Below are 22969 nucleotides of genomic sequence, written 5' to 3' on the forward strand. Positions count from 1 at the left end.
ATTTATATATACTGTGCGTGTATATATGTATAAATGCGTGTGTGTGATATTTTCATACAGGAGAAAGTACGAGTTTTATAACAAACTTATTTCATTGGGCCACAGATGCTTTAAAGGAAATTCAACTTCTTAGCGAACAGTTTACGTTTTAAGTACTATTTACTCATGAATTATTTCCGGACGCAGTTTTAGTGCATTTCAAAACGTGAAACACTTGTCTCTGAAATGTATACAAACCGGAAAAATTGTATCACATCATTCAAATAGCTAATGCAATGTTTATCTGATTTATTTTTTCTAAGAATCTCGTATATAGGATATATATTCATCTGATGACCCTTTAACAAAGACAATCTCCTGGCTCTATTTTGTCTTTTTGTCCGGCCTGTAATTTGTTTTATCATTTTCCACAGAAAGATAATCTCCACTCTCTGAAGATTCGGACCCACCGCACTTTTATGTAAGGACGCCCGATTTCTCTTGCAAACTGTAAAGCTCTATCTAGTGGAGCTGGAGCGATGTAGACGTCTTACTTCATTGCCAACTCTGTCTAATCCCGGAGAATCCAGTCGGAATTTACATTTGCATTCGTGTTTTCACTGAATGAAGCTGGTCGGCATAAATACCGCTGCCTGGTCTGCCGTGGTAGATTCACTCAGCAAGTTAAAGTCGATGAAGTTTAGGGCGGCTTGATGGATGGATTGATGGATGGGTAGACGGAGTGGCGCAAGCGCGTGCCTCGCCTAGGGGATTAATCTCTGCGGAAGGGGAGCTTAATCTCACATGGGAAATGGGCACGTTTGGAATAACATGTACGAGTCAGCAACTGCGTACAAATATACAAATATCATTTAGAACTAGTTAAGGGCTTGAAAAAAAATGCCGCTTAAATTCAAGATAATATTCTGTGAAAAAAATTAAAGCCTTATAGGCATGTGGAAGGTATGTGCATTCAATTGTATACTGGATTTTAAGCGAATAACTATGCATATAATTTTATGTAAAACTGTTCTCTTAAACGTACTTTATTATTTCGAAATATTTAGATTTTGGATGTCCCCGAAATATTACTTTTGGTCATGGGTATTCCCTGGATCCCCGTATTGTCTTTCATTTATAGGAGCTGCTGTTCAGCAGCGTTCATTAGGACGCTGGGCAAGTATTTGTATATAAGGCCGGCAGATTAGGAAGGCCGTGCTTAGCGCAACTAACCCATCTATGTAGGGATGGACAGTTCCGTCGATATAAAGAAAGCAGATGGAAATCCAAATAAATTTCTTCACATATGCATATATAGCTACAATCACAGCCGATCACCCAACTTTAAACTGCCCTATATATCAGTTAAATGTTGTGCCTATTCTGCAGGCTATAATTATTTAAGTTAAAAATTAGTCTACAGTTCCATGCTGCTACTTTACCGGGAACCAATGCAGCGTAAACCGGACGCATTTCGGCAAATTAAACACGAATTCACGCATCTAATAAAGGATTACGGTGATATTTATTTGAATTGATACTTTCTGCGCCGGGATGGTATTACAGTTCACTGTTACTTATCCTTTGTCCCGCCCACAACATGAGGCTACTACGCCTGTTTAAAGGTACACCGGCACTTACTTCGGAAAATTACTGTCTTAGTCTTCTTATGGTGACTAGGGGGGAATCACACGGTAAAGTGCGTCTATAGCACTGTTGTAACCTACTCTCGAACCACACCTCTCTATAAATTTCATTTAAGAAAAAAAGGCAGTAGGAGTGCAGTTTCATTTTATTGCCAGAATCTCACCTACATGGAAGAAGCCTTTTAAAAACCCAACATCCTGCATCTCTTCACTAGCAATTGCTTTTTTGTTTTTAATTTTTAACGATTATATCCCCCAGCCAATTTTAGCAACTGTGTTACTTTTATAACCACCGGCTTCGGTTTTTTTCTATTTATTTCACAGCATTGCCCCAAACGCAGGAGCGCAACGACGCAACTGATCATTATATCCTTTCAATAATATATGAAAACCTACTCTCATTTTCTATTATTTTTCCCCCACAGTTCTGATCATTTCCAGGACGAAATAGCGGTTATATTATGAGGCTCGTGTGGGATACAGTTTCTGAGGCTCGTCCGATTGCCGTTGTAAACAGAGAATAGCGTCGCTTCTGTGAAGTTACTGAATCTATTATCAAGAGAGTAGATCACAGGCGTCCCGGATCCTGACCCCTGATTGTATGAATAAGTAAGCAGGATGCTGACGATGACAGGATGCCTACAGGATTTTAGTAAGTTAGCAGAAAAATAGAAGTGCTAGTGCTGGCTGCCCCTGCTGGGCTGCCTGTCATCGGAGACTCGCAGCCCTTTAGTGCGTGTTGTTTTAAAACATCTACGTCCTGTTGTACTCCCAGGGAAGAAGCTTTTCCTAATGTTACTCTGGATCCTTTATTTTCCCGACAGGGGATTGCGTCTGTTGAAGAGAACAATCCACTGGATCCCGAAGTAGCAGGGAAGCCCCCGATGCAAGCGGAGACCAGGGATCGCCGCCGCTACATTAGTTGGTGAACTTGTAAGGTTGTCATCAGCCGAATGAAACACGCTGCGAGCGGCAGGGGCTTCGCGATGAACCTCTGGCATTTTTAGTTACAAATACGGCTGAGACTTCTGAAACGGGAATCATCTCCTTAAAGCGGCAGATGTACTTTTTCATTCATTTATAACTTCGGCTGGGAGGGCAGCGGAGCGGCACTGACACCTAAAATGCATTGGATCGCAGTCTTACTATCTGCATTGACTTTATACGGGAGACTGTTACTACGAAACTGTTTAGATTACGACGGTAGTTATGATTATTATGAAGAGGAGAGAACGGAGTCTATTGACTACAAAGACCCATGCAAAGCCGGTGAGTACTCTCAAGTTTACTTTCAGTTGCTCCAGCATTAAAATGTTTAATAATTTCACCTGTTTTATATCGTTTACATTGACAACGAAATAGGAATTACTTTACTTATAAATATGTATTTGGCAGCGCGAATGACGTAGATCGAGCCCTAACGTCATTCATATTACTTGCTTCGGCTGAAGTATTACGCACAATGAATTTTATCCAATAAACAGATACGGCGGCATTGAGAATTGTATTTATCTCGGCCATAGCTATAAACTTGCGTACAAGACTGTAGTCGATATGGCCGTTTGAAAGGCCTGAAGTGGCAGAATGTCGCTGTATTTACATCCAGGGGATACCTGCCTTGCGTAGCACGCCTCCCTCACAGATCCTCCGATGGACCAGTTTCGGTCCAGACATGAAACGGTTACTCGCGAGGGATCCGTTAATGCGCAAAAGCACGTGCATTTTGCAGCTGCACTTCTGTATTTTGGTCTGCACATGGCGACTGCATTGCTGCTCTTCGGCAGCGCTAAACGCGTGACTGAATTAAAATTTATGCGTAGGAATGCAACGAAGTCACGTGGTCCGCCGCACATCTCCGTGGATATTTGAGGTCATCCGTATTTTGGAAACGGTCTCATGTTTTACGTGTTTTTTTTTTTTTTTAAACAAGTACATATTCACAAATCCCATTATCATAAGACTGCATGAAGCACTTTGTATTATAACATTGCGGTCCCATTCCCACGTTGTTGACCCTAACATTTTGCATTTACTATAAAAAGAAATAAAGTGGTGGTGAACTACGTTGGAAAATGCTGGTTTGTATAGCTAAATTGTTAGAATGTCATGACATACGTTGTTTAGAGAAGAGATTGGGAAGTGGGTTTAGAATAATGGAAGTATAGTCGCATTGTAGGGTTTTCTGTCCGTTTCAACGGTAGGTTGAGCCACTTGCTATGGCCCAATGCCAGTGATGACTCCTGGCAGACCGAAAGGGCACCGGTTCATTGTACCTCCCCTTCACACGTTAACCAGACAAGTCCTCTGTTTTACGACTTTCAACAGTATTTTATGAACCGTAAATGCTTTCACCAGAAGCATTAAACTTAAAGTGATATCGGTGCTTCAGACTTGCTCATTCACCAACTCCTAGTATATGAGAAAATACCGCTTTCATGTAAAAAATACCCGACACTGTTTAAATATTTTGTGAAACAATAAGAATGTAATTCCTGCATTTTAAATCAATTCCTGCTCAACAGGGATTGCAGGAATGGGTGTAAACAGGTCTTAATAAATCGCGATATTATTGTTTTTTTTTCTGCTGCTGTCATGTAAAAAGTTACTTGACGTGTCTCGCTTGCTGGGGCTTGCCTAGGAATTTGAGAGTCTTGACCTTAGAGGCTTGAGTGCTTAACTACAATACAACTTGTGAAATATTTATTGTGGTGTTAAGTGAATGGATAGATATTGGTTACTTTGCCTAAAAGGCTTTGTCTCCTGAGTTGTTTTTTAAAGTGACCAGCAACCCCCAGCTTGTCGGTACTTATCTGTATCTTTTGTCGTTTAGATGAAGGAAGATAGTTAGACATCAGCTCTGTCATCAACAGATGTCACAATAGCAGACGTTCCTTTTAGCTCTGTGGAATATTTCTTCATTATTAGCTGCTGAAGGAAGGCCACATTTGTCCTAGCTAAATATACGGATCGGCGTCATCTACAATGTCTTACAGCAGTAACCCGATATAATTAAATATATATAGTAAGAGTTTTGATTAAGTTTTTTACTTAAAAAAAATGCACCTACCAAGCGCCCACAGGCATCTGTCATGTTATCGTAATGTCATCTAGTAAAATAGAAAAATACAAAACAGTTGTGTAAATCCTGTTGTACCTAATTTCAATAGGACAAGAACATTATGTAATGACAAATGTACTATCTATGAAACATCTGCACAAAATTGGCTTGTTCTGCTGTTTCGACGAGTACAATTCCGCACGTAGATCTTGATAAATACTTGACTCTTCACCAACTGTCAAGTGAGAAAAGAATATTGGATATCGTCCACTCATAGGCCAAGAAATGGGTGGACTCACAGTTGCATATGACATATCTTCATATCGGACCTTTATATTTGGTCTGAGGTACAAGGCTAATATGATATGCATAGATTGTTTATTTTTGAGGTAGGTATGTTTTTGAAAGTGCAGTTTTGTCTGTTGCATGGCTGCTTTAGCCGGCTTGAGTGTTTCCAAGGTCATGCAATGTTTTTATCCTCTTTTAGCCAAGCTGCCACGTGTCTCCACAGCGCTAACCACCTCGACCTCACGGCCAGTCGTTTGGCCGGACGCTGCAGACGACAGCTGTTATTGCACGTCCATTTAACTGTACAATTTCAAGCCAGCTTGTTTAAGCCCCTTATTATCTTATCCGCATCTGGCTCACCTCGGCGTTTGTGTTTGCTGACACGTAAATACAAGTTAGACGTAAGTGTGTTTGTAGTTACATGTGAAGAGTGTCATAATAAATGCTCAGATGTAGCCTGTAGGCTTTGAGGAAACCTCTCCCCACATTCTCATAAATTCACACCAGATCGTTTTTGACCCAGTGCGCTCCGGAGGGGGATCTTTTTGCACGATATCTCCTGCAGCGTATCTTCTTGCGTTTGTTTATGTTTTGCTTTTGTGCGCGATGATATAATTTGCGGTAAGCTTTAGCCGTGGTACGTCATTATTATACGCGCACACCTGGAACGCTAAGCTGCCCAATTAGCGAGGAGTACTGTGGACCTACCTGCCTGTTAGCAGTGTACTTACTATTTACCACTTTCAACACCACATAATGCTATGATTCTAGCTACGAATTATCATTAGCTAGCTTATTCTGTGTTGGACTCTGTTGAGCTCATTTCAGATTTGTGAAATGTAATTATATGAACCTAAACATATACGTATTACTTTTCCAAAAATGGAGTTCTAAAGCTATAGGCACTGAGATTAGTGATGAACGAAAAAGTCTCTTTCTGTTGTTTTTGTCATTAAAGTTAATGGCAATTTTTGTGAAAGTAAAACTTTTCTGAGGGTTCGAAGTCAACCAGAAGTCCAAAAAGGACTGATTGGCTATTAACAAAAAAATGCTTCGTATCACACGACTTGCATCGCTTCATCCTCATTGGTTTGGTGCTAATACAACACTTAATGCAGTGTTGGATGATGTGTATGTGTGTGTGTGTAGGATTACATTAAATGTTTCTCTTAAACTGAATGAGGTGACAGCATTCGTTTAGAGGATACTCCGATCCATCTTACATGGGTGGGTTTATTTTTCGTTTTTTTTTAAACTTTATTTTCAAAGTCTGTTTAGTATTTCACAAAGGAACCCATTTGGGACTGGGCCGGAACTCTTTACACGGCTTAATCTGTCATGAAATATAAGATGACATCACTTTTCAGCACTATCTGAATAAGTCTCTTTTTTACGAAGAAAAAAATAACGCCCAGGAAATGAAGTGATCTTACATATCGTTGCACCGTCTGCTATTAGAATGTGACACATACAGCCATAAATGAAACATGAAAAATTATTTTGAAAAGCACCAGTTTTGCTTCCTCCATAGTGGAATCAGTATAAATGCCATTGAAGCACACTGATGGACCCCTATTGTTTTTTCATTCGCCTCTCTTGTCCCGTGTTTTTACATTCCCATCAAAGTGAGCCCTTCAGAGAGATAAAGTTGAGTGACAGAGAGGATTAGGATTTAATGGGTTTATAAACACAGCTTTATCTCTTTTGCCTGATAACGTTCCCACTCCCCGACGCACGGCGAGAGGCTGCACCACCTCCGCTCTGGCGGTTAGCGAGGTCCCACCCTGCCTGCAGCGGGAGGCTTGCTTACCATTTTTAACGGTCACGTAATTGACAGATCGATCGGGGTTCTCTTTGGGCGCTTTCAAGGTCCTGCTTTAAGCGATTTAAATACTCCTTTAGGGCTGTGTCAGCAGGTAATCCTGAGTAGCTTCCTGACAGTGCAATCTGAATTTCAAATGGTACCAGGTAGCGCACGCCTCGGCCCGAAGTAATAGATACCATCGATTTATTGGCGTCACCCAGAATCTCATTATTATTATTCTTATTTCTCAAGAATGACCCCACTTGCGTCATTTAGCCTCGCCACATTCCAGCATCTAGCTATTGAGCTTGTGTCACGTGTACGTGCCGCTACATAATTTGAAATGTACAGATGCAGATTCGAGCAGAGTCTCACATCCTGATGTCTGTAGGAGAACGTGAACTGGCAGATTCCTGGGTTCAGCTTTCGGAAAACTGCTCACAGTGCTCTTGCTCAACGTCAAATCCCGGGGCTTTATAAGCCATCAGAGAACCATTAAGGAAGAATCATTGCTGCTGAGGGTCTGTCCAGCAAATAAATTGAAATGTTTCATGAATGTGTAAATGCAGTATCTTTCATAAGGTCATAAACGTTAACCTAACATCACGCCAACACGCTGGATGCGTGACAAACGCTCCTTTATGTGGTTGTGTTTTCCGAAACACCTTCAGAGCATTGAATTGTAACTTCAGAAATATGTTAGTGCAAGAATTCCCAGCCCCCTCGTACAGGCAGATATTGGAGGGTTAAATGACAGAAAGTGGGGTATAATTGTGAGGCCCACCCAAATCTGTTTATCTTTGTGTGAGGTATGAGGTCGTCTTGCTTGTTTTGCTGTTACCTGGCACATGTCGTTACCTGACAAGTGCCTTTGGTTTTGTTCGTCTTGGGTAATTTGACATGCATGTTCTTCTACAGATGAAAGACATGGCTGGTACAGCACGAAAATGCTTTTTTCCCCCATAATAACAACAAAATCATATTTAATAAGTCTGCCTTCTGACTTTGTACTGTACAATACTTGTATTGTTTGTCAATGCATATTCATAAATCATAATGTCATTCTATGCTGCACTGAGTTTGTCAATGAGATCGAGTGTCAGCATAGTTTTATCATATTAAGTTTCCATCTAAATGTTTGCAATGGATGAATTGTTTACTTCTGTAGATTCACTGTGATTTTTGGCATAAGGAAAATACAAACCTAAACTGTTTTTGTTGATCAGTTGAAACCGTAACTTCATTTTTGGGGAGATTACTGCCAAAACAAATAGTAAAAATCCATGAAACATGTGTAGCTTTATGAAAGATAAGAATCTTTAGACACACATTTCTGAAAGATTATTTTTTGGGGAGGTAGGTTTCCAGGAATGTTAACGATCTAATATTTTAAGATTTAACCCAATTCGATCTCGTAATCATGTCACATGGATCGTTAACAGTTCACAGGAATTAGGAAAACAAATTACTTACCTTCTGTTACTTTTACACCTTTTGTTTTGCATAATAGTGTTAACATAATGCAATTTACCTAATAATAAGCAAAGAATGATTGATTAAGAGTCTTTTTTAAATGAATATACCTCTTTGGTGGCAGGCATATTTTGGGAAAAAAAAAACCTCATTTGGCCCGAGCTCTTTTCTAAAAGCTTTCCAGACGTTCCAGGCGGTGCTGAAACGAGTACATTTGCCATCCTTTTGTTCTCTCAGTGCGACTGCTAAAAACCTGAAGGATTAGGGCTCAACCCATTCACCGTCCTCTGAGGATTACAGAGGAGGGTCTAAGCTTCTATCTAAATCAGACTGTGGACTATATGTCCATTCATCCATCCGTCCATTTTCCAAACCGTTTGTCCAACTGGGTCGCGGGCGGGGGGGGCGGAGCCTATTGGGCTGTTAACACAAAAAAGAAAATCACAGGAAACTTGTCTGAGATGTCATTTTGTCATTTTGTCTGTGATTGCACCCCCTCCCCCATGCACACACACACACACACACACACACACACAAACTATTCTTATATCACAGATTTTTATAAAATTGAGCTTCTCCTTGCGGGGAACACAGACACGCACACGCGCGCATATAAAAAACTCGAAAGTAAGACAAAGCCTGAAGATCAGCAATGAAAGTAGTAAGTTTTGCTGGAATGTGCCGCACGTTATGAGGAAATGAAGAACATTGTGAATTTCCCTTAGAAAACCTCAGGTACAGGATAGCAACCCTGTGCTTGCTATATAAAATGACGCACCATCGGGGGAGTTCCTCAATCACAAACTGAAACTCAACAGACTGATGTCACTAGTTATCAAGAAACAAACATCATCATGCTACAACTACCACGAGCTGAAAGGTGCCTGACATTATACAGGAACATCGTATCAGCTCCTTAACAGCAATAAATGTCATGGCTCTAGTTTTACATATTTTTGAACCACTTGCAGTATCCAAATCTGCAGTGGCCAAGCCGGTTCAATAGTTTGAAGGCGCATATAAAATGTTTCACATTAATCAACGTCATCAGGAACCATAAATCACTCCATCACTGTCCACTTTTGGTCAATGGGAACCACTTAGCTAATGTAATGTTGATTAAACTGGTCTGTGATTTAAGGCATCCAGTGCAAACTGGGAGTTGACGGCGCATTTCCCATCACAACTTGTAGGTGAGCTACTGAGACGGAGTGATGGAATTTAGAGGCCTTACATCCCTACGGTCAACGGAGTCAGGGAACTTTGAAGGAGGAGCAGAACTTTGCACTGGAGCTACCTAACAGATGTGGCCCAGATTTAGCTAAATAGCAGTATGCTGCTAACCACAGTGCCTTTGTAAGCTCACTGCGTTCCAGCACTTACTGGTGAAAAATGGTGGGCTTCGATTTAATTAGGTGCTCAGTGGTGATGTGGTTCACACGCAAAGTATCCTTCTAGAAGGACAAGATCTTTGCAAACAATTCTACAGGATGCAGCAGCCGTTGCAGTACATACCTGCAGTTCACAAGGGGCTTTAAATGTTAGAATTGACCCCCCTCCACCGGCCTCACCCAGTAGAACCAAATATTCAATATTCGTCACCGTTTCATCTATGTGCTGCGGTAAAAACACAGTAATGAAACACTTTCATGAATTAAAGCTTGTTTTTTAGTAGCTGTTATGTCGTTAGACATAAATACGCACGTGTGCAACACTGGTGTTGCTCTTCAGGCCTACCCTGAAATATTGACAAATACCATGTTTTGCTGTGCCAGTGCATATTTAGAGTGTATTTCTTCAGGAATTCTAGAACTCAGGTGGCGTGTTAATATGTTCATTCATGAGGACCTGTGTGCTCTTACAGTTAATAGAGTTTGCTCGGTGAGGTCACACTGTGTGATTTTCTTTCAGCTTAGGCTCGGGTCTGTGAGGTACTTTGTAGGACTATATAGAGACGGTGAACTTGTGGAGTTTCACGCTGAATGGATGTATACAGGAGCATTAGCAGGAAAAAATAAGCTTCCAGCGGTTAGGGTTTGAGGACACAGAAGTCGTTGACTTTGGGAAGCATTCGAACATAAAAATAACTCTGTTGGCACACAGGAGGACGAACGTAAGGATATCTAGTGTCCAGCCCCTAAATTCAGTCTCAGGAGAGAAGAATTTGGTGAAATATTTAATCCATGGCCTACATGTTAAGGACTAGAGGCCAGGTGCAGCCATTATCGTGCAACGCTTACTGGCTATCGAAGCTAACCACTGCCAAGTGAGTCATTTATGACTAATGGAGATGGCGCTCATTGATGTCAGGGAAATACGGGGTGTTTCCTTAGATCTCGGCCGAGTTACCTGGCTTTGCCCAATCTTATCCACAGAACGTTGTTGTTTGGCATAAATTGTAGACTTTCAGCTGTTGGATATTCGATAACATGTCGAAAGACTTGGCAAGACTGCAGATGTTTTGAGTGCTGGTGAATTTGAATGAATTAGATTTAAAGCTTTGTGTCCGAATCCAGTAGGGAGCGTGCGGTTTATGAAGTGTGTCTTGCGGCGGTATTTCTCTGCGAGCGACTGAAATCGGTAATAATCTGTCAAAATCTGAAATGTATTTTGGAGGGAAGATTGTCTGGCGATACATTGTGGCGCAAGCTTTCGTTTATATAGACCGAGTGAGAGCACTATCACCTCGGTAAGGAATTACGGCCGGTTTTGGCTCTCTCTCTTCGTAACCGTTCACCTGGGACTGAAATCATGAGCTCGTGTTTAGTTATTTGATGTGCTTGTGAAGCGTAGCACAAACACGACCCCGTGGAAACGCCGAGGGACAGGTAGTCCAGTGAATGTTATTGTTTGCAAAAACGTTATAGGGATATTTGGCTGGCTGCTTATCCGATACTATCTCGTCTTCTGTTAGAGAGCAGAATGCACATTTTCCAACCTTTGTAATCTAATTTCCCGGCTCGTATTCAGCGTTGGTCCATGCCAAGCTCCTTGGGGTTTGTCCCGTACCTCACCATTCACTCAGTTATCTCTTCCTGGTCGTCTGCATCCTGCCACTTAGCTAGGAATGTCACACATTCTCGCTCATTCATACTTCCTACAAATAACTGTTTTCATAACTGTGTACACGAAGCAAAACAAATGCCTGGGGAGGAGGCTTCAGTCTGCAAGGTTATTTCCTATGCATGACAGTGTGAAACTCTACCATTTAAAAAAAGGTGACTAACACATGCCTCTGAATTTTGAGAAAGGCAGCCTGATTCATAAAGGTTTACCTCATTAAGGTAAACGCAGTTAAAATATAGTGTGGTTGGAATGGTCATACGAAATTTACAGCACTGTGTCAAAGAAGTCAAGTCAAAGAAAATGTTGCAGGCTATTTATCTTGGAAGAAAGTGTATTTTTCAGGGAAAAGATACACAATTTCACATTAGAACATATGCAAATTAGCAGCAAAAAAATTCTGCCGTTCTCAAAAACGTCACCGACGCCTTGGATGGCTAGATGAACGCTGCTTTGGATGCCAAGCCTCAGCCTCTCCTGGTACTTCTTAAATTTCACGCCCAGCCCAATTAATTAACTAACTTAATTGTTTCAATAACTCAATGCGGTTTTGATAAGCCAAACAATGTGTACTAGCGGCAGTCATCATGAGAGATGGGGTTGTATTGGACGGTTGCTGCAAATCCTCGGGTGACTTTAGGTGAGGTTTTGAAAGGGCCGAGCTGACACGCTTTAACCAAAAGTGTCATAGTTATACACCAACATGAAGATCATTTAGACATTTTCTGTGACTGCCGAAGACATTTGTCCAGCACTCTATAAGTGCAAGACTGTTGAAAGTGAACCATTAAATGGCATGAACTCTCACTAACAGACCTGGGGTGCACTGGGGAAAGTTAAAAACCAGCTTATTTCCTGGTAGAAAGGTATTGTTGAATGACACGCATTAGTTGTGAATTGCTCTAAAGCGTGAATTTAGTCTTTTATCCGCTTGCTGCTGAGTATTGTAAGAGCTAACATATTTGGATGTATAACGGTAGAATTAAAACATTAGAGTTGTGGTAAAACTTGCATTTTTTATTGGGGAAAAGCACAGTTTTGTGCAGAAGTGACATAAAAATTTAAAGGACAGTACTCTATTGTTTCTGTTTTTGTTCTTTACCATAAAGCACCTTCTTACAATGGTATTTATTTAACAGCACAAGGACTGTGTGATAATATTTTTGTTTGTCTAACAGCGACACTTTCCAATGGGAAAATATTATTTTAACATGTGTCTCCATAGCTTAACATGTAATTAGCCTGGTAATGATACATATTCACATATTACTCTTTGACCACATTGAGTGCTTGGAAGAACTGTAGTAAAAATAGGGAAAAAAGTGACACAATTTGGAGTGAATATAAATTTTCTTTATAGTTTGATGTTGTTTTTATTTAAAAAATCCAGAAGTTTGTCCTTTAAGTATACTGTGGTAGTACTTTAATATTTTACCTCAGAAAGGTCTTGGGCTGTGGCCCTAGATATATAAAACAAAACGAAGTCACATTATCATTGTATTATATTAAACAGGATTTTCCAGGAGCAGAGTTGCTTGACAGGGTGCTTCCGAGATATTATCCGAAATTCCAAGCTCAGCAAGAACGCCGCAAAAGGGAATGTTTGTTTTGGACTCTGCCGACGACCCCGAGAGTCCATCGCTCAGCAGCCATGTCACATCCTCTGATAGCACATTTGAATTATTAAGCCATCATTGGCCACACTGAGTGACGGTCCAATCGGAATGAACGGGGCGTCAGAGGTGCGTTCTGCGGCGTCCTGTGCTGAGTCAATTGTAACAGGAAAATGCAAGGTGTGCTTTCAAGAAATAAGAAGTAGGTGTGTGTAAATCTCTGCGATGCGTTGGCTCCCCATCCCGGGTTATTCCCTACCTGGTACCCACAGCTGTCTGGGTTAGACCCCTCCCCCCCCCCCCCCCCCGCCGCGACCCTGAATAGGGCAATTGGGTACAGAAAATGGATGGATGGATGGATTTTTGTAAATCGTCCGGAACAGCTGTGTCTGAATCCTTATTCTTACACTGGCACACTGGGATATCAGTAATACTGACTTTCTTGGAAATATGTTGGAAAGCCTGTAGAGAAAATGATGATAAATAACCTCCAAAGAAACGTACATCACAGCTGAAGCAGAGAACCGGGCCAGAACTGCACCGGCATCCACTTACCTGCTGACTGTTGTATATCCAACTGAACTCTTGTGCTTAGGAGGGTTGGTGGGCAGCCAGCTGACCCTGAACCTCCAGAGGTTTTGTTTTTATTCTCCTTTAGCCCAAACTAAGAGATTCTTGCTCTTCTTCCCCACGACGTTCTGACATTTTCCTGCTTGCACAGCATGTTGTGGATTTTATTCATTTTTTTTACATATATGTGATACTTGTTGACACTAAATTCTCCACCTTAACGTGACTTTAAGCCCATTTCTGTGACAAGGAGGTGGAAAATGTTACATAATATGCCCTCGAAGAGTGACTAACGCCTTTGAGCCAGACGTCAGCCCGGGATCATGGGACCTCGGTCCGCCTGCAGAGACGTGGCCCGATGCCGCAGATCCGCCATCCGCGGGGGCCGGCGAGCATCGTTAGACCCTCCTAGCACTTTGTCACAGGGCATTTAACTCCTGATGTGAGTCCCCCCCCTCCCCCCAGCCCACCGTGCGCCTGTCAGACTAGATAATTACCCACAGACGTCTCAGTTACGATTTTATTTGTATTCCGAGTAGAGATGAATTTCTCCCTTTGCTTACCAAACTCTCTGCTTCTGTAAGGGGAACTACTGGGAAGTCTTTGTATGTTATTATATTAAAATTAACTTTCTGTAACTACATCCAAAAAAAACCTCAATTTTGTGATACTAGACAGACAGACAGACAGACAGACAGACAGACAGACAGATAGATAGATAGATAGATAGATAGATAGATAGATAGATAGATAATTTATTAATCCTGAAGGACATTGCAAGTATCTAATTAAAACTGAGGAAGGTTTTTTTCTTCAATTATGTCTCCAGTTAATTTATAACCTTCTTTGCCTTAATGAGTCTGCCCTTTCTCCTCCAGCCTCTCGTTAGCAACGTGTTGGTCCTCTGAAGTTCCACTGACTGGATCTTTTATTTCGTTTGTTTATGGCATCATCCTCTATAATCTCCTGACGCCGTGAAAATCCAGTTTAAAAGTTTTGAAAATAATAATTTTGAAAGTTGCCTGGGCCAGGTCTCACACACAATACCATGAAGATCGATGCTTTTCATTTTTGTGGGAACACCTGCTGATCTTGAGAAGATCTGGTTGAGAAGAAGCCGACGGCTGTGGTTTTGGCTGGGGAGGGTGACAGTCCATCACAGCGTGTTTATCCAGCAGAGGAGCTGCGTCCACCATGATGCCTGCACCCTGAGGATCTGCACACTCTGTCTGCCAAAACGCAAATAATACACCGTGACTTCAGCAACGCCTGGCGCCCAAAGAACAGGCTCCAGTGCTCTCTGTGGCTTTTAGCGAAATTTATATTTCCTGGATGCTTCAGAATAATCCGAAACGAAATCAACAAGATATCGTTTCGTTATCGCGGTGATCAGATGACTTGGACTAAGTGCCCATGGAGTCCGTGTTTTCGTTGTACACGTCCCCGTTAATTTAATCTTTGTGCCGTAACATTGCCCAGACGCCTTTGAGTGTTTTAAATAGACCTCTCGTCTTGCTCCGCACTGCAAGGCTGTCAAGAAATAGCACTCATTCTTACCCTTTTTTATGTGCATGATTCCTGTCTGGGTTGCAGTCAGATTGACAGGTGGTGTGATACTGGGGAACAGTGAGGCACAGTGATGGCAGCCAGTGGAGGCATCTCTGGGGAGCCAAGCTAGCTACCTAAGCATATACTAGCAACCAACGCACCAGCTACTAAAGGTTCTACCTACCAACGCACCAGCTAGCCACACAGGGTGTTAGGTACCAGCACGCTAGCTGACAATGCACAAGTTCGCTACACACGGCACTAGCTACCAACACACTAGCTATCAACACACATGCTAGCTACCAACACGCTAGTTGCCAATGTACACACAAGCTATTGCATTAGCTACAAACACACTAGCTACCTACATACAACCTACCAACCTAGCTACCAATGCGCTAGTTTCCAATGCGCATGCTAGCTACAAAAGTGCTAGCTATCAACGCACATGCCCCGCACTCTCACCTATTTCAGGTTCCCCTCAAACTTCTGTTATCAACTAATTAAGTCATGGGTACCTTCTGAAATTAGGCTTGTATTTCTTGTGGCACCCCCGCCTCCTCCCCCGCCCCCTCCCCCTTCATGACATCAAATTTTATGACTTCATATGGTCAGAGGGTCAGTTTGGGACAAAAAGGACTGGCTGAACTTAAAACAAATCCCCAAATTTCTGCCCTGGGGCATAAATTCAGCGACGCAGGTGATCTTTGAAAATAACACATGCGTCAGATTTATAGCCGACGTTTTGTGGCAGGGAAAGTAAACAGTGCAAATGTGTTCTCTATAACGTTAATTAGGTAATGTATAGTTGAAAAGGGGATATATTTACAACCTTCCAGCTTTGTGGCAGAACTTAAGTTACACACAGCCTGTTACCAGAATTTACCATCTGCTATATATTTTATTTTTTTTAAAAAATGCTGTTTATCGAACTCTGGAGTTAAGTTATGGGGGAGTTTTAGCTGCAGTACTCTAAATTCACAGACAGAGGCAGGGGTCGCTTAAAACTGTTTGAAATGCAAAAGCAGCTGAAGTTTACAGGTGAGATGTGAATGCGGTGAAACGGTTCTTTCACAGAATGCCGGAAAATTCTGGTGTGCCGTTGTTACGTCTAACACCCAAGGGTGGCCAGTTTTAATTTGGCCATAGCTAAATTGCACCTTCATTCAGGGTGAACCAGGAGAAGCTGATCGAGGTCAGATGGATATTGTGTTACGTGGCATCCAACACTAACTAAGATGTATTTTTCAACTGTTGGCATTTGTATGACACTCCAGAACAATATAAACTGCAATTCCATGAATCTGTAGTAAGTAATTTTATAAGGCATTAAGCTCTTTGATTAACTACCTCTTCAGTCTGTCTGATACGGAGCAGATTCTTTGCGGAATAAATCACTGTACAATCCGTCCAGGCTGCAGGTCTCATGGGAATGAAGGAATTGCTCAAAACTGCATTTATGATAAAAAGCAAAACAAACAGAACACGCCCTCTGAGGCAGAGCCTTTCGGATAATCTTCTGGAAAAGTAGATACCCTGGAAGGTACAGTTACACGGAATAGAAATTGTGTTTCTGGCGTGTAAAAAAGTCTTGCATACCTCCGGGGTCCAACAGGATTGTTAAGTACTGAGTCGAGGTAAAGCGCATTAATTTCACATGACAAGATATTGCAGGTTCCAAAATTGTGAGGGGAATCAGACTGCCTCCAGTGTTGCAGGGACAGGATTCTCCAACATTTCCTGAATCCTTTGAGACTCAATAAACCCGAAAAACAGCGAGTAATCACCTTAAACACCATAAATTGCAGAATAACACGCAATCATGCAATCAGCCTTTGAGCTTATGCTCACAACCAACAAAGACTAGTGATGGACAAAAGCATTGTGTCGAAGTTAGTGGTTAGCAATCCAGTTAGTGGTCAGTGGTCCAGTTAGCAGTTCGGTTTATTTATGGAAGCATTTGATGCTTTTAAAGCTCGAGTCAGCAGGAATAGTCGTGCCCCTGGATCAATCTCCTTATGGGCTGCATGCCGCATTAAGCTTGTGAACTGCTGCACCCCTGCAGATTGCGACTCTATTTATATAACAATGCGTTTACTAAAAAGCCAAATCAATGGGCTGCCTGACACCAGAGAATGCATCAGTCGCTTGACGGTAGGTTCCTTCACCCGCTGTGCCTTAAAAACACGCTTTATTGTGCTCTGCGGGAAAACTTCAATATACCTCTAAAGTGCGGTATGTAAAATATTATTGACTTTATCTTTTAGATGCAGGTTGTTCTTTAACGTTGTGCATTATAGAGATGGTTAAAATTAGGAGTGCCGTTGGGGTTTGGAGACCCTGGTGTGGGGCAGGGTGCAGAGTGACATTTGGCCAGGGACCGCAGAATATCTAGTTATGCCTCTGGTTGGAACATATCTTGTGAATGACCTATACTTAGTATCTTCACTGGCAACTTTAGTAGATACATCTGCCCATTAGTGTCTACAGCCTGGTCCTACGAACAGAGAATCCTTTGGCTGCATCTCAATACACACACAGACGAGATCAAGAGGTTCGGTTACTGTTCGACAAAGCTTCGGAATGACCGACACGTGTGACGTGAGCGGTTTAGCGTGCTGTGACTACTGCTGCCGGACGTGGTGGTCCCAGCTTCTCAGAAGCCACCACCATCTTCTACAGAGAGGATCTTACAGAGAGGAGCTTACAGAGGACGGTCCGATAAGCAAAAACATTCCAGTTAATGGCACTTCGGAAGATGAATACAATAGAAAAACTATAGCCGTTGAAATGTCATGGTCTAAACTCCATAAGGAAAGTCTCCAGCACCTCATTGAATCCATTCATTGAAGGATTTCAGGCCAAATGAGGGCTTATTTATTGCCTCGTGTATATTTTCGGTTGTTAATTGCTGTTCTATTTAGATTGTCTCTTCAAACACTAAGATTTTTTAGTGCAGTTTGATGCAGTTAATGTATGTAGCTTATTGAATCGGATCGGTTTTATTACATTGTGTGTTTAAAACGATGCTGTGAAAGAAAGTATAAATTCTGTTCTGAGGTCACTAAGTTCTATGCGACTATTGTAGCACATCTGCTACCAGAATCAGTGTTTCAAGGCTGTTTCTAGATGTTTAGATTATTGTAGCTGGCGAACTGCTTCAAAATTTTTGCTAGGTTAACTCTTCAAGGACTTAATGATGGATAATTATGATGGGTTTGGAAGCTAAAGTTGGTCAATTTTCTTCACAGCTGTCTTTTGGGGAGACATTGCATTAGACGAAGAAGATTTAAGAATGTTTCAGGTCGACAGAACGATAGACCTCACACAACATACACACTCAAGACACACGTCAGGTAAGCTCAAGTCGCCCTCTGCAAACCCTTCATCGCTTTTCTGTATCTTTTTGAATCATTATTTATCGTTACTGACATCCATAATTCCTGGCAGTCAAACAAGCCAGAAACGCGACATTGTGCGACTGGGCCACCAGCTGACACCTGAATTTGAAAGTAGGAGGCAAATATGGTGCATATTATCGGGAAAAAATCTGAGTACAAGAGCATTACTTGGCAATTTGTAGCTTAATATTATAGCTGAAACCCTTTGTTTAAGCCTCTGGAAATGATTTTTGAGATTTTTTAATATGATTACTTAGACTGTGCAATTTCCACTGGGGAAATATAAAAATAGGAATAATTTAGCATAACACTTAATGATCACAAATGTACCACAGATATTTTACAGACTGTTTAGTTTATAGAAAGTGTTAATTGCAGCCATCTTTAACTGGATATGTGAGACACCAACGAGGGAATTGGATGAAGCAGGGTGAGTCAGCGATCTGGGCGAGGTGAGCCAAGGGGGGCCATACACACACACACACACACACACACACACACACTGTTTGTAGCCCCCTTCCCATTAAACCTGGCTGGCGGGGTTGCTTGTGCGTGCATGTGTCTTTGTATGTGTGTGTGAGTGTGCGTGTTCCCTGGCTTCCTGTCGGCTTCAACATTCCGTTCCTTCAGAGGAACGGGATGACGAAAAAAAGGAAAAAAGTCCCTGGCAGTGCTCCAAGGAGCCGCGCTAGACATCAATAAATGGGAAATGCAGTATTTCACACCTCAGTTACTGGCTGACTCAGCCAAACCTGGCACAGCTCCAGCCGTCAATAACGGACCGTCCGAACCCTGCACCTCTCACAGCACGTTAAGTTCCCCCCCCCAGAAGCCGGGAGCGAGGCGACATCCGGAAGGAGAGCGTGGCAAAGCTGGGCACAAATTTTACCGACAACTCCCGCCAAGGCACAGGCAATAGTATAATTAGCAGTTTCGCTAATGCCGCTGCAGATTAAATGAATGACATGGATAGTGACTCGTTCCGATGAACGCTGACTTTCTGTCCACCTTTAATTGTTATGGGCTGACGTGAACCGTGAGACAGGCAATTGAGAAACGAAGGGGAAAAATGCGGGGCTCCGCTTCACGCCCACACGTGCACAAAGGCAGCAAGCCTCTGGCAAGTTTAATAGAGCTAAACGATCATGTGTGCTGGTGTCTTTTCAGGTGGTTTAGGGGAGCATGACATCATGAAGAAGAAAGGATCACTATTTATGCTGTTAGACAGGATACGGAGGCTTGCGTTTGGTGCGTATAACATTTTATTACAGATTTAACTTGAAAACATTTAAAAAGAATCTGTCAATCTCATGAATAAACACACTTTTTTTATGTATATTTCTTACTGGATTTTTTTTATTAGATTGACAAGCAGTTGCAATATAATCTGTTAGTGTTGTATAATCAGCTATGTTTCAGAGATATCCAAACTTAACAGTATTCATTCAGACACTTTCACATAAGAAATTAAAGTGAATAAACACTAAACCTGCAAGTATTAGTATTTGTGCAAAAGAAAATTATGTTTAAATCTATTTATCTGGGCAGTAAGCAGGGGCGTTAGGTCTATTTCAAGTGGGCTTTAGCCCCCCAAAAATGTTTTTAGCCCCAAATGAATGTGAATTTATTGGCTTAAGTTAACATAACAACATAAGAAATTTGGCCCATCAAGCACGTTTGGGGCACAGCTATTTATAATATGCAGTTAGTTTCTATTCAGTTGAGAATCATCTTGCACTGGTGCCCACATTAAAGCGATTAAAGAACTACTTCCTCTGACAATTAAAACGCCTCTCCATCCATTTTCAGACAATGGCCAGAAAAACACAAGCCGAGAGGCAGGGGGCCCCGAATCCGCGGGGCGGATGCTGAGGAGCAGAGTCCCACGGGCAGCCACCTCGAGGGCCGAGCGCATCTGGCCTGGAGGAGTCATCCCGTACGCGATTGGAGGCAATTTCACCGGTGAGGAGCCTCGCTTTTGAATTCCAGGAGCGAACATAGGATATGATGCAGGCTAAAGCTATTAATGTGCTGAACTCCGCCCCCAGCTCCGCCTCCATCTACTATTAAAGTGCCCCCCCACTGCACCATCCCTCCCCTCCTTGGCACTCTTCTGCTTGCTTGCTGAATTCTGCCTGTTCAGACTCCACCTGCGCTGGAGCGCTCAGATCCTAGGATCTCCTTACAGTTAGACGCAGAGGTCCGGAGGCCTGTTACTGTAATCCTGTGTTGAAGACCTGCCGAGACATGTCAGCAGGCCTGCTGTGCAGTATATCTGCTTTGCAGGCCCGTGACAAAATTACATCAACTGGGCCTCATGACACACAGCCCATCCCACCTGGGCCCTTTCCTGTCCCTCCCCTGCACCCAGGATCACATCATCCGTCATCCGTCAAGACAGCGGACCTGGGTGTTAGTGTTTTGGGGGGGGTGGATGTTGGAGATATTCCTTCTGAGTAAGGGCTGGAAGGTGCTCATTATTTCGGGTAAGAGCGGCAACCACGGGTCATTTACAAACAGGACGACCAGGGTGATTTTAACAGCACTCTTCACCCTGCGGAGGGCCGGGCGCCACGTGACTCTGTGGCTTCGGAATCCCGTGGCTGACAGAGTATTGTTATGCTGCGTTCCGTGTCCCTGGGAAGTCGGGGCTGGGAACCTCGTCACACCCGAGTTAACTATGTTCCAGTACACGAAGTCAGAAAACCATTCAGCGATATCGGTTCTTAACCAGATTCATTGTTAGCCATTGTTAACATTATCAGTTTATAACAATGCATTACGCGGTATTTTGTGTTTACAGACACTGTAGAAACATGTCCGCAGATAGTGGTCGGACAGCACTGTGTGTGTGACATTTAATGAGCAAGTGCTAATAATCAGTGTGTAACTAGAACTTTAACTTCTGTTGATGAAGGAGGCAGCCATCTTGAATTCTGAGGTCTCTCTGACCTTCTGAATTTCAATTCTGACTTCAGGGGGCGTTCCGGTTGAGATTTCAGACTAGGACCTTGGAAATCCCGACTTCAGAGTTCCACCGGAACGCAGAATTACGGTCAGGTCTAGGGGCTGATTAATGCAATAGGCTATCCTAAGGTATAGCCTGGGGTTTCTGTAAACATCAGCCCCCCGCACTTTGGGAAAATTGGCGAAGTCAGTTAAATTGGTAACACCTGAGTGTCCGTGCTGATGTCAGCCTATGACCCCCCCCCCCCACATAAGTTAATCTGCTCCTGCTTGGGCCCTTAATAAGGGGCCTTAAAAGGGAAAACTGTGGCAATAAAGCTGTTGTACATAACTGCAAGTACAATGTAATCAAGAGGATGGCAAAGAATTTGTTTTGTGCTTGATTAGCGCATTAAATATGTTCACAGGCTGTCTGTTAGAGCAACAATATTTATAAATTAACAACAAAACACAACATCATTAACTTGCTGCCTTTGCTTTGGATCCAGGTAATAAAGCAAATGGTACGCAAACCACTCGCTGTCGTCTTTGCAAATGTGTAATTAACACTTCTGCCTTACGAGCCTTTCTAATGACATCAGCGTAGGGCAGATGCGGACTAGGTGATAATTTTTACTTTCTTAGTCCAAATGAAGAAACAAGCCTTTAATTTTTGAACTGAGACCAGACTGGACGGCACGTTAATAGTCTTTAGCTGTAACGGAAGAGTTCAGCCATTTTTAGTGCATCCTGTAAATAAATAAAGATGTCCGTAAATAGGAAGATTCCGTCAAGGCGTGCAGTGTCCACGGCGGGAATTCCTCTGTGACAGCGGCGCGTGAAAAACGAGCGAGCGCGCACCAGAGAATCCCATTAGCCGGGCATCGATCGTTTTTCACCCGGCGGAGGAGAGCGCTGGACTGTGTTTCCGGAAGGTTCCAACGTGCGCTGTGATCCCCGCAGGTACCCAGCGCGCCATGTTCAAGCAGGCAATGAGGCACTGGGAGAAGCAGACATGCGTCACGTTCATCGAGAGGACGGACGAGGAGAGCTACATTATCTTCACGTACAGGCCTTGTGGGTAAGCTGGGTGGGGGGGGGGGGGGGGGGGGGCAGGGTAGCTTTCTTCTGGCAGAGTCATTAAACAAGCTGAGGTAATTAGGTTTTAAAGGAAGCCACTCCGATGCAGATTAAAGCTTCGTTTTATTGGTCTCAGTGCCTGTCCAGCTTCCTGACGCCTGACCAGCACACGTCTCTCTAAATGTACCTTTTCAAAAAGCCATTTCACTATAGCTCGCCAAGTAGAGTATCGTGTTAATCATGTCATGGGTTCAAATCCCCTCTAATGTACATAAATTGTTATCCCTTCCTTGTACTCTTAAGTTGCTTTGTGTAAAAGCATCAGTGGATGTTTAGCAACGGCCATCTCATCAGACATGTCTCTTCTCAAAGTGTATGTGATCCCAACAGTCTTGCTTATTATGGGGACCGGTTAGTTAGGCTAAAACACTTCCAGTTTCATTCTTAAGCTAAGGCCTTCATGCTTTAATTGCATGTAAAAACATGCTTGAAACATTTCT

At 42.6% G+C, this 22969-nt stretch overlaps 1 protein-coding gene across 3 annotated transcripts in view; it reads left to right on the plus strand.

Moving 5' to 3' along the window:
* Positions 1 to 439: 439 nt before the first annotated feature.
* Positions 440 to 22969, plus strand: part of tll1 (tolloid-like 1) — a 55551-nt gene continuing 33021 nt past the window's right edge. The window contains exons 1-6 of one of the 3 annotated variants that reach the window (XM_048995750.1): positions 440 to 460; positions 2450 to 2894; positions 18294 to 18398; positions 19611 to 19691; positions 20253 to 20405; positions 22353 to 22470. In XM_048995750.1, the coding sequence (XP_048851707.1) occupies positions 2750 to 2894; positions 18294 to 18398; positions 19611 to 19691; positions 20253 to 20405; positions 22353 to 22470 (602 nt within the window). In that variant the 5' untranslated portion in view covers positions 440 to 460; positions 2450 to 2749. Of the gene's footprint in view, positions 461 to 1693; positions 2282 to 2449; positions 2895 to 18293; positions 18399 to 19610; positions 19692 to 20252; positions 20406 to 22352; positions 22471 to 22969 lie in introns of those variants that run through there. The other 2 variants (XM_048995749.1, XM_048995748.1) reach the window with 2 other exon arrangements.

The sequence above is a fragment of the Brienomyrus brachyistius genome, chromosome 25 (assembly GCF_023856365.1).
Source record: "Brienomyrus brachyistius isolate T26 chromosome 25, BBRACH_0.4, whole genome shotgun sequence".
Taxonomy (NCBI): Eukaryota; Metazoa; Chordata; class Actinopteri; order Osteoglossiformes; family Mormyridae; genus Brienomyrus; species Brienomyrus brachyistius.